The following is a 17,332-nucleotide window of genomic DNA, read 5'->3' as shown; positions in this document are numbered from 1 at the left end:
GGTCCGCCCCCTCGCGCTTGCGCAATTGAGCAAACCCGAGAGGCTCCGCAATCCCACCCACCGGAAGAAGGGGTGTGGCGAGCTGAGAAATTTGATCTTCACCTTTCGGGAAAGGTGGGGGAAGGGGGGGAAGGAGTGTAGATGAGGGTCCTTGTGTGTAGGTGTCCCCAACTTTCGCCTGCTCTCATCCTGATAATTGCGGACACAGTTCACGTCCCCAAGTTACAAATAGACAAGAAATCCATAATGTCGATATAAAATATTGGAGTCAAATTTGGCATGGCGTTTGGAAAAGGAAAGCTCATAACCATCCGGCAGTTGAAGAGACAAACGACGAAGGAGGTGGCCTTTTTTGTAGTCCTCTTAGGAGCCCCTGGAGGTAGCGAATGGAGTTTCCCCAAAGAGGGCGTGCTGTAAGGTTTCCTAAACTACCCAGAGAAGAGACTAGGACTTCTCCAAGTGAAAACCTGAGGTCTAAGGAGTCGCCCAAAAGGGAGAGCCGGTAGTGGAAGGAGATAGATCGGGTGGCTGGGAGCCGACTTGATCTCCAGGCTCCCCCGGAATCTTAACTCCCGCCCTCTTTGGAGTTTAAAGGCGGTGGTAGGAAACGGATCCAGGCTCTAAAAGAGAAAGCCCCAGCCCCTGAGCAGGGTATGTGGAAGCCGTGAACCTACATGCAGCACGGGGACGCCGTAGAAGGCTCCTTAGGGTCTTAGGCTTTAGAACTGGAAGGAACTCTGGAGGTCATTGTACATTTGGGAAAATCGAGGCCCAGAGAGGTAATGTTACTTGCCCAATGTAACACGGCTAGTTAGCGCAGAACCAGTACTTGAACCCAGGTTTTCGGACTCCGAATCCCTAGGTTTTCTACATCACACCTATTCCTCCTACTCCATTCCTTCCTTCAGAATCGATAGAAGATGTAGTGGAGCCTAGGGGAGGGAAAAGAAAAGGGGGACGCTAGAGTTCCATGAAAGCGACAAGAAGTTCAAGCCACATGGCGAGGAGAGGAAGGAAATAGGGGATAAGGGAATTTATATGTCGGGAAGGGAAAGAAAACCAACAGGAAAATATAAGGACTTCTCCCTAATAATGGACATGCTGGCAGCATGCTATGATATAGGTAGTCTTCACCAGTAGAATTCGTTGACATCCTTGAGAGTATTTAGATGTACCGTTAGATATATTGGTTTTCGAATCCCCAGTGCCTGGCACACTACCTAGCAAACTGTAAGTAGCTGCGTAATAAACGTTTGTTGTTTGATGATAGTGAAAGCTGATAATCCAAAGTCACTTCTATTTAGCTGGAATAAGTATACTTACTCTGTGTATTGCAGATTAATATTCCAAATTATGATTTCCTTAGCCATACCGAAAATTAGTTTTAATTTCCCAAGAAGAGAGCAACAATTTAGGAAAAGGTCATCAGGAAGAACACTGGGGAAGGAGAGAAGAAATCCCAATGGTTTAAAGTTGGCGGCATGTGAATGAAAAATTAGCATCTCAAGCCCCCTACCGTGGGACAGGAGCTGTGTGCTAAGCTCTAGGGATACAGATACAAAAGCATGGACAGTCCCTTGCCCACAAGAAGCTTACATTCTTAAGGCGGATGACTACATACATAGAGCAGTTGTGACCAGAGAGGAACACTTTGCTCTGATAAGTTACAGGAATGGCGAGTGCACCCAAAGGGGGAAGAGATTGAGCTAAGCTACTCTGTTTAAGAACATTGGAAGAGTTAATTTGATCATGGTTTGTGGTATCTGAATTGGAGAGGGTAATGAAGTGAAACACATCTGAGGTTTCCGAAAATAACCGACGAGGGAACCAGTCAGTGATCAGAAAGGACAGGAAATTGCTTAAGGGGTGTAGTCTCTGGTGTGAGTGATAAAAATTTGTTAAAGAGGTTGTGGTGGATAATAGAAAATTGGCTGTGGCCTTAGGTGGCAATATTTTAGGGAGGAAAGAGTAAGAAAACAGTGGATAGAAATAGTGAATAGTGTGCCTGGAGTGAGAAGGTGCTGAGTTTGAATGTTACAGAAGACACTCATTAGTGGTGTGACTCTGGGTAAGTTACTTAAACTGTCTACCTTAGTTTCCTTATCTGTAAAATGGGTATGTAAGGTAACCCATCCTCCCCTAGGCAACAAAACTATAGCACCTACCTCCCAGGATTGTTGTGAGGATAAAATGGAATATATAATATTTTCAAAGCATTTTTGCAAAATTTAAAGTGCAACATAAACCATTATTATTATATATCACCATTATTATTGTTATTATTATTAAAGCTACTAACTACCAAACACTCTTTATGGTGGGGCTTTTAAATAGAGAACTACTGAGGTTTTAAATATCTGGGAAAAAACCTACCCTTGAGGGAAACAAACTTTTTTCTTCCCCCAAAAGAAGAGACTTTTAACAACAACAAAAAGCAACAACAAAACCCAGACTATTCCTAAACCCCCTTTCCCACCTCATTTGTCTAGGCAGTAAAGATATTTTTGTTTTACCTGACTTCACCCAGGAAGGAGTTATAGTATTACCTTGATAAATGGATTGATAATTCTATCTGGTTTTATTCTGTGTCATGTAAATTGCTTGCCCCAACTATGTATTTTCTAGCCTTGGCACATTTATCCTTGCTTTTGAGTCACAAATAATTACAGCCATGAAACCTTACATAGATTAGATATGTGTTTTTGCCTAGAGAAAAAGAATGACTGGGATAATAGGAAAAAGATATTTGCACCTGAAATTTGGAGTATCTCATGTCTAACTGGGGAGGTGAGGGAGAGAAAGCCACTGATGTGAAAAGATAAGTATCTGCAAATCCTTGGATCCCTGAATCAATATTATAATTAACTGAGACCTCAGAGATGATCTGGTTCAGTCTTTTCATATCATATATAGATCAGGAAATTAAGACTCATAGTAGTTAATTAACTTGTGCAGCATCACAAAACTATCTATTTAACAAACAGTGGAACCCAGTTCTCCCCATTGCTATTCCAATACTCTATACCATGCTACCTTATAATCCTAGGGGACACTTCTCCTTTCTCCTTTGAATGATGAAATGATGGTCTTTATTAAAAAGCCTTCATGTGCATTTATGTAAATATGAATAGTTAGTAAAGAAGTTTAGTTGGTTGTGTTAACATTCAATGTTTCAAATAAAATATTTAATAATTCTCAAAGCCTTAATGTTTCCCTAGTATCTGCTGGTGTGCTTCAGTGCTTAATGATAAATTCCATATTTAGCTTGTGTTTTAAATGTCTTTTTCTCTTCCTTATTAATCTATTCATTCATTAGTTTAAGATTGTTATCCTCTTCTCTCTAAAGCACTTAGCATTTTCCTGAAGGTAGAACTCAAGGTTGACAATGAAATTCTCTTAATTTCTCCTAAAGCCTTATGGGGAGAAGAGAATTATGAAATTCCTCAATGAGGTTAGAGACAGAGACTTGAGTTTATTTTTTTAAATGCTTTATTAACTGCTGATTTACATCATTCGTTTCCGCCAGATTTTGAGTTACAAATTTTCTCCCCGTTTTTCCCCCACCCGTCCCCCCAAAACAGCAGTCCCACAGGATATCCCCAACTCCAATCTGCTCTCTCCCATATTTTCTCCCATACCCGTTTCAACTTTTCCAGTGGATCTCTATGCCTCAGTGCCTGTATATCTTTTTTCTTAATTACATGTAAGATGGTATTAATAATATATATATATATATACACACACACATATATATATATATATATTTGAATATTTGATTTTAAAACTTTCAATTCCAGATTCATTCCCTTACCCCCGCCTGCCACCCACTCCCACTGGGGGGACAAGCAGTTCAGTATAGGTTGTACATGTGTGGCTAATGCAAAACAATAACATAGTAGATGTATTGTAAAAGACTGACTATATTTCCCTCCCTCCTATCCCACCTCACACTTGTTCTATTCTCTACTTTGATCCTGTCCCTTTTCAAAAGTGGGTGCTTCCAACTTCCCTCCCCCCCAGCCTGCCCTCCCTTCCATCATCCCCCCTCACATCCCCTTCCCCCCCTATTCTCCTGGAGGGTGAGATCCCCTATTTAGTGTGTATTTCCCTCCCTTCTCAAGCCAGATTCAATAGGAATAAGGTTGACCTATTCCCGTTTGCCTTCCTATTCTTCCCCTCCATTGTAACCATTTTCCCTTGCCTCTTCTGTATGAGATAGTTTGCCCCACTGTCTCTCCCCATCTCCTCTCATTATATTCCTCTCACCTCTTAATTTCACCTTTTAAGTATCATCCCTTCCTGTTAAATTGGTCCCGTGCCCTCTATCTATGTATACCTGTAAACGTATATGCACACATTCACATATGTATTCATATGCCCGCATACCCTCATATAAAGACATATATATATTTCTAATCCCTTCAACTACTGAGAAAAGTTTCATAGGTTACAATTATTGTTTTTCCATGTAGGAATGTTAATAGTTCAACTTTGGCCAGGTGGCTCAGCGAGCAAGAGCACCGGCTCCAGTGCCGGGACGACCTGGATCAAATCCGGGCCCAGACACTCGGCACCACACCCAGAAACAACAACCGGCCATGCAACCCCGCACAAGCCACTCAACCCCGATTGTTTAAAAAAAAAATAGTTCAACTTTGATAAGTTCCTTATGATTTCTTTTCCCTGTTTACCTTCTCATGCTTCTCTTGCTTCTTGTATCTGAATGTCAAATTTTCTATTCAACTCTGGTTTTTTCAGCAAGAATGCTTGAAAGTCTTCTATTGCACTGAATGACCATATTTTCCCCTGAAGCATGATACTAAGTTTTGCTGGGTAGGTGACTCTTGGTTTTAATCCCAGCTCCCTTGACCTCCGGAATATCACATTCCAGGCCCTTCGATCCCTCAGTGTAGAAGGTGCCAGATCCTGGGTTATCCTGATTGTGTTTCCACAATATTCAAATTGTTTCTTCCTGGCTGCTTGTAATATTCTCTCCTTAATCTGGGAATTCCAGAACCTGGCTATAATATTCCTAGGAGTTTTCTTTTTGGGGTCTTTTTCAGGAGGTGATCGGTGGATTCTTTCAACCTCTATTTTGCCCTCTCGTTCTAAAACATCAGGGCAGTTTTCTTTGAGAACTTCCTGGAGGATGCTTTCCAGGCTCTTACTTTGGTCATGGCTCTCAGGCAGTCCAATAATTTTTAAATTATCTCTCCTGGATCTATTTTCCAGGTCAGTGGTTTTTCCCATGAGATATTTCACATTGCCTTCTATTCTTTCATTTGTTTGAATCTGTTTAACAGCATCTTGATTTCTCATAAAGTCATTAGCTTCCATTTGCTCCAATCTAATTCTGAAGCAATGATTCTCCTCAGTGAGCTTTTGAGATTCTTTTTCCATCTGGCAAATTCGGCTTTTTAAGGCATTCTTCTCCTCATTGCCTTTTTGAGCCTCCTTTGCCATTTGAGTCAGTCTGTTTTTTAAGGTATTATTTTCTTCAGTCAGGCTGTTGACTCTCATTTCATAATTTTCTTGCATTGTTCTCATTTCTCTTCCCAATTTTTCCTCCACTTCTCTTATCTGCTTCTTTAGGTCCTCTATGGCCTGTAACCAGCTTGTATTTTCCTTTGAAGCTTTTGGTGCAGGAGTTCTGACTTCATTGATTTCCTCCTGTTCCATGCCTTGCTCCTTCTTATCCCCAAAATAGGAGTGTAACGTTGGAAACTTCTGTCTGCTTTGTTTCCTTTGCCTGCTCATTTTGCCACTCAATGATTTGACTTTTGGGCTTTTTGCCACAGTAGGACTCAGCCACCAGACAGGGGAGTTTTCGTCCCAAACGCTGGGGTTTTCTCAGCTGCTGGAGGTATTAGATGGGTGCCCTCTCTGAGGTCTCCACACGCTCTGGCAAGCTGGACACACACCCCAGGACCTCCACCCTAGACTGCAATCCAGATCCAAGCAGGTTAAAGCAAGAGCGATGACCCCTCAGACTGGTGCTTGGTCCCCCTACACTCTGCAGGCCAGGAGCTGAAGCCGCCACGTGGCGCTGGCAGGCTGTGCTGGCGTCTCAGCGGTTTCTCGCTCCGGGGGTAAAAGCCATGCACTCCCACTTCCTGGGTCCCAAAGTCCAGACTGCACTGGCCTCTCACCTTGTCCTTCGCATCTATGTATTGATAAATCTGGAAACGGCCACAGCTGCTGCTGATCAGGAGTCCCTCTGGCAGGGGGCTGGTCAGGCCCGCCCTGGGGCTAAAGCCTCGGTGGGGCTGGCTCGGCTCCCAGAGCGCTGTGCTGGCCGATTCCTGCAGGCCTGCGGGGCTGTCCTCAGCGGGAGGTTAGCTTCTCTGTGTCATTTTGTGGGTTCTGCAGCTCCAAAGTTTGTTTAGAGTCCCCTTTTTACATGGATTGGGGAGGGTGGAAGCCGGAGCCGTGGGAAGGTCGTGCTTCTACTCCGCCATCTTGGCTCCGCCCCTTGAGTTTATTTTTCAAACAAAAACAATACCATTGGATTATTTTCTACCTTCACAAAAATTTGAAATGAAGAGTCATTAAATCCCAACTCGTTTCTTTGACATTTAAGATGAGTATGAATGGGCACCTAACTGAACAGATGAAAAGGAAGTTTGTTTTCTTTGTAATAATAAGTCACATTTATATTTCTTAGCAGGAAGATGGCAGACATCTTATCCCAAATGGAGCTGTGTCCCTACTGTAAGAAACAATTTAAACGGTTAAAGTCTCATTTACCTTATTGTAAGAAGGTAAGACCCATTCTTCCTTTTAATTCAGACATTACTCATTCCAAGGCAATTTTGTTCCAACTTCCAAAACCAAAGGAGCTACAGAAAAAGCCGACAAAAGCCTATGGTGAAGAGACCCATAAAAGAAGTCAAAGTAAAAGAAGAAACACTAACCTTATGAAGGCTAGACTACATGGTGCTGACTCAGAAATGAGAACCAATGTGCAGACAAGTGAAGATATGAAGAAGCAAATTAAAATTACTCTCCAAATGACACAGAATCCTATTAAATCAAAAAAGGTTGTGTTTCTGGCTGAAAATGGTCATATGCTTTCTGCAGCAAAAAAAAATTCCAAAGCAAAACTTACAAAATATTTACCTAAATCGGGAGAAGACAAGAGCAAAATTCCTTCAGAAATTTTTTTGGGGAGCCCTTCCAAACAGTCTTCTATCAGTGAAGATAAAAAACATTTTTCAAATTTGATAAATGATTTCAGAATTGAATACCCAGGACAGAAACTGTTGACAGAAACATTGGACTTGCCTTTCAGTATTTGTGAGAATTTTCCAAATCTTGATAGGAGTCAGAATCCTTATGCAACTTTACAAAGTAATGAAAGAGGCCCCAAAGCTAGGGACCCCATTTCAGAAGCTTTACACACTGTCAATAACTCTGATACCCAGAGAAGAATTAGAGGATCATTCTTCTCAGCTAATTATATAAACTCTTCATTGTACAAGACACTTCAAACTGGAGGAATGGAGAACCATAAAACCATCAAACATAGAGCTAAGAAAAAAGACTTTCATTTTGGGTTAGAGGCAGCTGAAAAGGGTAGTTGGAATAAAAGATTTGAAGGCAATAAATCACCTGAGGTAGAAATATCAAAATCAGATTACACGAGGGATGGCCCTAGGAAACAAGTTAATAATGATTTAGCCACAGAAAAGACACCTCACCATGACAAAACAAAACCTTTGTTACCTTCAGGGAAGCTAGCTTATGAAGAGGCTCTTTCTTTGGCAGATTTAGGTAGCCAAAGCCTCTCTACTTTGGTTTTACAATATCTACAAGAAGAGAAAGATGGGTACAAGGCTCTAGTCACTCCAGCTAATCCAGTGGAGAATAAGAAACCAGTATCTTCAGAGCCTGACCCTGAACCCAAGTGGGCAACACACACTAACTGTCATCAGCAGCCTTTAAACCCATCCTGGCATTGTGCTTCTAAAATCTTGACCAGTGGTCATGTTGAAGCTACTGGCAGCAAAAACCTACCTACATCTTTGGGGTTAGAGTGGTTTCCAGAACTCTATTGTGGGTATCTACATCTGGGAGTGTTACCAAGGAGATCCCAGAAGGGGAATATTGAGATCCAAAAGCCTTACCACAACTTCCCAGAAGAAGAAGTATTCTTAAAAGGTAAACAAATATTTAACCCTCCTGCAGGTCTCTATAGATGCATATGGCTGATAAAATTTTGAATTCTTGTTAGTATTTTTGCTAACTTAATCCCTTTCCATAGTCTAGGTACCTGACAGAATTATCATTGCCCCTTAAACGGTAGTCCTCCTGTGCCCATTTTCTAGGGCCAAGACTTTGATAACATCAAAGGAAATGAGGAGAAGGAAGAGTTAATCCTCGGTATGTAATATGAATGTGGAGTATGTGGATTTAGAATAGGAATTTGATGCCAGGGATTTAGGCACCTAACCATAGAGAACTTGAGCAAAAAAAACAAAGTACCGAGGACTTCTATCCCACCTGAACTTGCTCAGTCAGCTGAGTCAGAGACCTCTTGCTTTCTCCTTCTTCGTGATCAACCCACAAATAGGCCCAGCCAACTGGAAGAGGATATAGGACTGATGAACTAGGCAAATGATAACTCCTCACTTATTACAATTGGTCTTTATCTTGAAATGGGACCTAACTCTAGTTGTAATCAATAGAATTTCCTGGTTTTCCTTAAAAGGACCCTTCTACCAGGTCCTGATCAGAACTTGAAAGCATTGTCCATTGTCTCAATAGATGCTTCATTGGTGTTCTCAGATACCTCACTGTTTCATTTTGTCAGGAAATTTGGGGGGGGGGGGAGCCTTAATAGGCTTGAAATTCAAGTTAACTCTTGTAACTTGGTGTAAGAGGGGGAGGAAGGGTTGAATTTGGAGACAGGAGACCTGGGTTAGAATCCTAGCTCTGATACTTATTTCACAAGAGACCTTGGGCAATAACTTCTCATTACTTCAGTTTCTTCATAAGATAGGGATAATATTTACATTGTTGCCCCCTCATATAGTTGTTGTGAGGAGAGGAAAACAACTTGAAACGCCTTACATTCTATATAGATGTGAGCTGTCATTATTGCTCTTGTTTCTTATAAATATCAAAGGTTTTTTTTCCTCATGAGCTTGCTTAATTGTGCCTTCCTCCAAAGCACCCTCATGTATACAGCAGTTATCACGTTTTAGAATACAAGACAAATGTCTACATGGTGATGTTTTATTATTAAGGAAGACTAATAGCTAATACCATCATTGTTTTCCACCTTCCTGAAGAAGTTTTCTCTTTCAACATACTGATATTGAAGATTTTTATATAACCCATCTCTTGAAGTCTTGGTCTCAAACTCTTTTTTTAAAAATTTATTGGGGCGACTAGGTGGCACAGTGAATAGAGCACCAGCCCTGGAGTCAGGAGGACCTGAATTCAAATCCAGCCTGAGACACTTAACACTTACTAGCCATGTGACCTTGGGCAAGTCTCTTAACCCCTATTGCCCTGCCTTGCTCCCTCCAAAAAAAAAAAAGCCAAAAAAAATATTTATTTATTTTTAATTTTCAATATCTACTTCCATAAGATTTTGAGTTTCAAATTTTCTCCCTATCCCTTTCCTCTTCCTTCCCCAAGATGGCATGCAATCTGATATAGGTTCTACTTCATATTAAACTTATTTTCACATTAGTCATGATGTAAAGAAAAATTATAGCTAATGGGAAGAACCACAAGAAAGAAGAAACAAAACAAAAAGAGAACAAATAGTATGCTTCCATCTGCATTCAGACTCCAGAGTTCTTTCTCTGGATGTGGATAGCATTTCTATCATGAGTCTTTTGGAGTTGTCTTAGATCTCAAACTCTTTCCCTCTCTAAAAACAATACATTGTTGGATAATACCATTCTCTCACATTTGATTAGCACTTTACAGTTTTCACATAAATCATTCCATTTTGATCATAAAATTATTCCGAGACAGGCAGGACCAATTGTGTTCCTATTTTATAGATAAGGAAACAAGTGTAGAAAAAAGAAATTATTTGCCCCAGGTCATGTAGCACATGATACTGGAGTCAGGACTACAACACAGGTCTCATTACCACCAATTCCTTTCTATTTTATAACTCTATATAGTAAATACAGTGTGATATGTTATATGATATAGCAGGGAAAGGGGCTCTTTTCTCTGTGTTCTGGTACCCTCTGAGGGCCTAGTAGTAGTTCTCAACCAGGGCTGTCGAGAGGATGAAATGAGATAACTGTAAACTGCTTAGCACTATGCTTGGCACACAAGTGCTGCATGAATGTTAGCTGTTATTTTATTATTATTGTCTAGTTTCCTTTTCAAGTGAAGGTCTTTCTGCCCAGTTTTGACAATTGAATTGGAATAGAGATGACCTGGTTAAACATCTCAGTAGGGAGAAAATTCCCTTTACTTCAGGCTCATGAATACAATAACTAGTGCTTGCTTGCATGCCTTAACTTCTTTCATCAGCTTCATTCACCAGAGCAGATCAAGTAGCCAATACTGTGAGATTAAACATGTTATGAACAGATAAGTTTATTCCTCTAAGCCCCAGTTCAGATCATTATTAAGAACTCAAAAGAGGGGGCTAAAACTAGATACTTTATCTTCACTAATTAGAGACCTATTAATATCCAAAACTGTTGAGCTAAAATATCATACTAACTTTTGAGAAAACTCTTCAGATGCTTTTCATCAATGTGTATATCCATTCCTGCCCACTTTCATTGTGGGGATATTGCTTATAGTTTGATCTCTAGAGAAAAGATCAAGTTTTTCCACTGCAACTGAACTTTTATGTCTGATTCTTAGGTCATCTCAAGTAGTTTCTGATATCAGCTCCAAAATGGCTATGGTTGGCTTTGGTGCCATCATAGCAGGCTCTAATGTTTTTGGATCAAAGTTGAGAGATGTGGGTATTCCAGGGATCTTGAGCTCTGGTGAAAGGTCAGGAACTGTGGCAGCAGACATTGGGGCTACTCCCAAATAACCAATATCTTCAAAGATTCTGGGACTTCAGTTTGATTTATAGTTTAGAGTACAGTGCTGCCCCATGGGGGTTATTGATAGTGATCATTGTCTCCTCCATAAACCAAGTTACTTTGTTTAGTATATCTGCAAGGGTTAGAAACATCTCCCGGGGGGTAATAGAGCTGGCTTCTCTGGACACCTGGTCACTCCAAAAGGGTATTACTGTCAGAAATCATAAAAAACCAAGGAGTGTGTGTTGAATAAGAAGAGAACTTTGAGAGATACCCATGTGTAGGGAGCAGGAGATGAATGATAAACTGGCAAAAGACACTGTGAAGAGTAGTCAGGGAGAAGGAGAGAGCATTTTCTGTGGAGGGGTAGGGTTGGAATTGTAAGAGGTTGGGAAGTGAGTTCAGGATGGAACTAGAGCTGCAGAGAGTAGATAATTCTACTTAGGAGCAATCAAGCCTGTTGGGTCATAAGGGACTAACCTTAGATTTTGTGATTCTTGCAAGTCAGTATCTCACTGGGGTTAAGGAATTACCAAAACCTGTTCCTGCAGTTTTGGTGAATGACAAAAGGTCATTTTTGGTGAATGAAAGAAGACTCTTCTGGTTCTAGAAAAATAGGAGTTGGACATAGACCGGCGGACTTGGTTGTTGTAAGGGCACAGACTAGATTTCAGGAATAAGAGCCAGAGCCCAGGGGCCATTCTCTGAAGTTCAGGAAAAAAAAGGAGTTTTTACATGTTTAAAAATAATAGAAAGGCAGGTTTTAGGAAAAAACAGACATCTGAGGCTCAGGAAAAAGGGAAAATTCAGAAGGAATGTGCATGTTTCTGAGATTTTTCAATAGGAATACGTTTCTAAAGATCAAGGAAATGCTTTTAGGACTTTGGTGATATTTAGGACTCCTGGATCCAAAGGGATTCTGTGGACTAGTTTTAGAGTCCAGAGGGCCCAGGTTTCTGGACCTTAGGATATATAGGTGACTTCTTAGAACCCAGCTGATACCAAGACTAGAGTCCAGGTAGTATGGACAGAACAAGGTTATCAAGCTTCAAAGTTTGAGGGAAGAAATTCCTAGTTCAATGTGGCATTGCTAAGACTCCTAGAAATCAGGCCAGTGTTGGGGAACTAGGGGTTCAAGCCAACCCTTTATTTCCAATTGCAGGCCAGCTAGCTGAGTGGTATGTTGGTGCTGGTTTACACACTTAATGTGTGTATTGTTGCTTTGAATGGAATCTACAGAAAAGACTCAAATGCCAAGACTGAGTGGCCATGGGATGGAACAGGCCAAATGCATTGGTGATGAGAAAGTGTGACAGTTCTGTATTGTCCAAAAAGGCTGAGCATGTTGCAGAGTTTTAAGTAAGACCACCAGGATTTGGGCTGAAATGGGAGGCATGGATGGAAGGTAGGTTCTTGGTAAATAGGCAGGATACAGCATCCAGGAGTTTAGAGTAAGACCAGAGCTCAGTTTGGGGGACTATCTGTGTTATACTATATAATACAGTTTAAATGAGACCCAGTTAGCAGTATGAAAGTATTATGAAAGTGGAAATGGAATCCACAATTGGATTTGAGCAGGCACACCTGGTTGGAAGAAATCTGGGAGCCAGGATATTTGTGGAATTTTGCAAGTTGTAGTTGTTTGTAGTTTGTAGTTGTTTCTCTTCCTACATTATTTTTCTTCCTCACAAAAAAAAACATTTTCTCCCCAGGTTGGCGAGTACCCTTTTTTTTTCTTTCCAATTAAGATCCCTTTCTCATCTGGCTATTTTTCATTTCCATCACTGTGATGCTTTTAAGTGATATTTCTTGAAGTCCATGATAGCTCTAGCTCTTTTCATTATGATTTTTTTATATAAATTTATGCTTGCTTAGCAGTTTTCATCTCCCCTGTAAAGGTTTTTAGAGACATCACACTCTACCCTATTGAGTTAATTTATACAGTTTCCAACTATGATGATAATACTGGATCATAGAGTAATGGGGGAGAACACTTTCTTTTCTTTTTTTTTTAAGTAATTGGGGTTTAGTAACTTGCTCAAGGTTACACAGCCAGTTATTTTCTGTGGGTGTTAAGTATCTGAGGCCAGAACCAATCCGGGCTCCTCCCGACTCCAGGGCCGGCACTCTTACTCACTGCCCCACCTAGCCACCCCGGAGAACACTTTCTACTCATTTCATGTGATTAGGAAGGATGTGGGACAAGGCTGAACACAGGTCCAGGAAAAGCATAAACTTCCCCTTTTCAAAGTTGACACACCTGCATTTTATTTACATATGAAATATGGGTGGGAAGTAATTGTTGGTTTGAGTTCCAGATGAAAATAAGATAAAGTAATGGTTGCTAGTTAAGAACTAGTGAGAGTGAAATAGTTCAGACAGATGGAAAATATAATGACCAGTAGTATTTCTTAATGCTGTAGTGCAGTAGAGCAATATTGTTTTAGGTAAAATGTTGACAACAATTTTATCTCTTGCCTCTGACACTTACAAGCTCTATGTCCCTGACAAGGGTCACTTCATCTCTCTGTGGCTCAGGCAACTCATAGGATTTGATAGGTCAGAGAACCCAAGATGGGATCTTGGCTCTGCCTGGATGACCACTTCACAAAGTCATTTGACATCTGGACCTAAGTCCTTCATCCTTAAAATAGAGGTTGATCTAGATGATTGTTCATGTCCTTTCCAACTTTGAACTACTAAGAAGTGTAGAGGTTGCCTGATACTCAGTTGAAGCTCTAGGGAAAAGGCTCAGTATAGTACGAGGACAAAGACCTGAGTGACTTCAGGATGGGACAATTGAAGGGAATAGCTTTGGGCATTGGTAGGTATTGAGATCATGCAAAAGAGACCATGGGGAACAGACAAATTATAAAGCATGGTCTGGGCAATATTGGAAAGAATGAACAGCAAGTAGGTACTTAGTACAAAGAGTTCCCTATGTGGACAAGATCACTCAGTGTGTGTGTGTGTGTGTGTGTGTGTGTGTGTGTGTGTGTGTGTGTGTGTGTGTGTGTGTAGATACACATGTATATATATATATATAGATGTGTGTATATATGTATACCTCAGATTGTTGAAGATTCTCCCAGTTGAAAAGAGCTTTGTATCAGGGTTTAAATGACAGATGTGCAGAGTATTGCCTGTCAGTCTTCTCTTTATTGCCTAGAATCATGACTTTTCTCTAGCCCATCTTGGGGAACTTTCACCACTAAAGATACTAAATTGTTCCTCTCCTAGGAAGATTTGGTGGGAGGAGAGAGTGAAATTAGATTGTTAGGACAAAGTGGGTGAAATTGGATGACATATTAACAGCAAATTCTATTTGCATTCATAACTCCTCTTTTAGAAAGAAGTCTGAAGGATGTAAAGATTGGAAAGCTTCCATCATGGCTTACAATCTTCAACTTCTCTTTAATGGGACTGCTGGGAAAAGTACAAAAAGGTAAGACTAGATTAATGACAATTCACTTACTGGGTTTGGATGATTTTACAAACTTTCTTTAGAAATCTCTATAGATCTGTGGTGTCTCTGCCACTGGGTTTGTCATTTTGTGTGTAAGAACCTAACCCTATCTCTTTTATCTACTCTTGGTTACGAATTAGCATGTAAACATGTGTAATTGATACCTGTTGAGAATCCAAAATCTCATACTATATAATGATGTTTCCCCATGAAATAGTTGACCTCATCTCCTAATGAAGAATAAAAACTGCTTTGGAGAAGGTAAGTATTTAGCCTTTCTGGGCATTTGGAGGAGCTAAATTAATTCTTCAAGTTTAGTTCTTTAATATTAGTTCTTTAAGGTCCCTCTGAGAGAAATTTATAGAGTTACACCTTCATCTCCCTGACCAATAGCTTGAGAGAAAAGACCTTGAAAAAAAAAAGTCCCAGAATTGGAGTTCACTAACAAGTAGACTCATGCTTCTTTTTAAACAGCCTGGATTAAATACCCAAAATATATCAACTTGAAGAAGGGTAGCGTCGGTGGCATCACCATGCTGTTTGCTGGATACTGGGTCCTTTGCTACAGCTGGAGTTTCAAGCACCTAAGTAAGACTTCCTGGCTTTTGGGCTTGAATTACAGACCCTTAAATGTCAGTAAAATATATTAGGGATTGACTCCTCTTCTGCTTTACCAAGTAATGCCCTGTGCTTCTGACCTTTTATTTTCCACAAAGTTTACACATACAAGGTGACTTTGCCTCTCAGCAGCTTTTTAGATTCTTCAGTATTCTAATAATGCTCATGTGGCTTCTCCTACTTGCTGAGTATTTTGATCTCAGGTACACCTGCCCACTCACTTTTTTAGGTCCTTTGATACATGAACCTTGAGTCCTTTAGGAAAGAGTAATCCCACCCAAAGGAAAGAAGTCATCATTTCAGGCTTCACATTTGGACATAGATAAATGAACCCTTTGTAGATCTAGATTGAGTCCAGACGAGGGGCTAAAAGCAGAACCCTTTACCCAACCATGCCTTGAGGCTTGAGTATGGTTTCAGACCAATACCGTGTTTCCCTGATAATAAGACACTGTCTTATTAATTTTTTTGGACAGAAAAACACCAGAGGGCTTATTTTCAGAGGAGGGCTTATTTTAATGAACATTGACAGCAGTTTTAATAAACAGGTAAATGTGAACAAAAAAATGTACCTTTATTCAGTAAGCAAATCACTGGGGAAGAACAGGATGATGCGCTCACTGCTGCAGCTCTGATTGGATGCAGCTTGGAGCGTGGCGTGCGTTTCACCCGGGGGGGGGAGGGGGGGACGGTGCATATAGAGGGTACCATAATGTAGCGTGTAGCACAGGGGATCACCTTCACTACAGTAGCAATCTCAATAGGGCTTATTTTCGGGGGAGGGCTTATTTTAGAGGAATCTTACACAGTAAGGAGAGGGCTTATTTTCGAGGAAACACGGTAAGTCAGAAAAGTTAGACACAGTGGCTATTTGAAGACCTAGTTAAATCAACCTGACATTTAATCCAACACACTTCACTCTTTGTAAGCCTGGTATTTCCTACTAATAAAGCTTCCTAACTTTGCCAACACATTCCTCCTCTCCTCCTTTTTTTTTTTCCTTGTTGGAGGTAGCCTATGAAGGGAAGGCACCAGGAACAAAGTATCATTTGAGCTTTTGACTTAATGAGCTGTTTGGGGTCTAGGCTTGAAAACTGGGACTTTGAGTCTCAACTTCTACAAAAGGACTTTACTTCATCTTATGGTAAATAATTGTTGCCTCTCAAACCTTACTTATTTTTCTCTTCTTTACCCAAAGAGTTGCAGCGTTGGCGCAAACACCACTGATCTGGATACCATGTATCACGTCAAGAGTTCTTCTGATAGACGGGGAGAGACACAGAAACACTGCGATTTATGTAAAACTTAAAATTTCAATTGGGAAGAGAGGATGAGGAACAGTTAAGTTCCTGAAGTGTATTAAAATGTTAGTGCTACATGTATAATCTATATCAAACTGCTTGCCTTTACAAAGGAGGTTAGGGAGAGAATTTGGAACTCAAAATAAAAGAAAGAATGTTAAAAATTATTCTTACATGTAATTGGAAAAATAAATATAATTTAAAAAAATAGTGCTATAGGAATATTATTCTAATTGCTAGGCTCTTATTAGTTGGAAATTACTGAAAAGAAAAAATAGTCTAATTAAATTTGTGCCTGATCACAGATTGGCTTCCTTGGCCCACCTGAATAGAGGGTGTGGAGTAGAAAAGTAATAAGTATTCATTTTATTACTCTGGTGTACTGTATTACAGTTAACCGGTGTGTTGGAGTCTTAGTTTTAAAAGGAAGAACAGATAAATCATGGTAATTACAATTCCTACTAGGGCTTAGCCAAGAAAATAGATGCTTTCCCCTCGAATTCCCCTTAGACCTCGACCACTGCTACCAGCCCCTTCCATATTTCTATATGGGGTTTCCATATTAGGAAGATTTTTATGACCATTCTCCCTAGACCAGGAATTTTTGAAATAATCTTTAAGGCAAGTACTTTGGAACCCCCAGTTTCACATCTATATAATTTATGTGTTCTAGTCCTTTACTTTCTCACATTAGAATAATGCTACTATACCATCCTTCCTCTGGCACCTCTCCATTGACCTATATAATCCAACAATTCTAGATCTAATATTTATATTTTTAAAAAAGGTCTTCTCAAGACCTAACCCCTTGGCCCAAAGGAGTGATAAATGCTGGGAATTTCTGGCACTGTAAGACTAAAGAAAATGTAGTTTTAGCGAGGTGCCTCTCAAAAAAAAAATCACAACATCATTTACCTGAACATATAACC

The 17,332-nt window shown here is 40.3% G+C and overlaps 1 protein-coding gene across 6 annotated transcripts; it reads left to right on the top strand.

The window, feature by feature from the left end:
• The first annotated feature begins 387 nt into the window (after window positions 1-387).
• On the top strand, window positions 388-16,399 carry MTNAP1 (mitochondrial nucleoid associated protein 1). 6 transcript variants are annotated; one of them, XM_069076515.1, is made up of 5 exons: window positions 388-651; window positions 6,665-8,160; window positions 14,368-14,463; window positions 14,959-15,072; window positions 16,301-16,399. In XM_069076515.1, the coding sequence occupies exons 2-5, from the start codon at window positions 6,672-6,674 to the stop codon at window positions 16,327-16,329; spliced, it is 1,728 nt and encodes a 575-aa protein (XP_068932616.1). In that variant the 5' UTR covers window positions 388-651; window positions 6,665-6,671; the 3' UTR covers window positions 16,330-16,399. The 6 variants fall into 6 exon arrangements, with proteins under 6 accessions (XP_068932616.1, XP_068932614.1, XP_068932613.1 ...); XM_069076513.1 differs by having other exon boundaries at window positions 388-779; window positions 6,668-8,160; XM_069076512.1 differs by having other exon boundaries at window positions 388-779.
• Window positions 16,400-17,332: the final 933 nt, after the last annotated feature.

The sequence above is a fragment of the Petaurus breviceps genome, unplaced genomic scaffold, assembly GCF_028583685.1.
Source record: "Petaurus breviceps papuanus isolate PSGF00001 unplaced genomic scaffold, PetGlider_PUasm1.0 90925, whole genome shotgun sequence".
In the NCBI taxonomy this organism is placed as follows: domain Eukaryota; kingdom Metazoa; phylum Chordata; class Mammalia; order Diprotodontia; family Petauridae; genus Petaurus; species Petaurus breviceps.
Note: the sequence above shows the minus strand (reverse complement) of the source record. Positions and strands in the feature narration are given on the sequence as shown.

Bases quoted from the DNA above. Each gene is read 5' to 3' on its own strand.
- MTNAP1 (XM_069076515.1), top strand. From the start codon at position 6,672: ATGGCAGACATCTTATCCCAAATGGAGCTGTGTCCCTACTGTAAGAAA. The intron at 8,161-14,367 runs GTAAACAAATAT...CTCCTCTTTTAG, and splicing joins AGAAGAAGTATTCTTAAAAG to AAAGAAGTCTGAAGGATGTA. The intron at 14,464-14,958 runs GTAAGACTAGAT...CTTTTTAAACAG, and splicing joins GCTGGGAAAAGTACAAAAAG to CCTGGATTAAATACCCAAAA.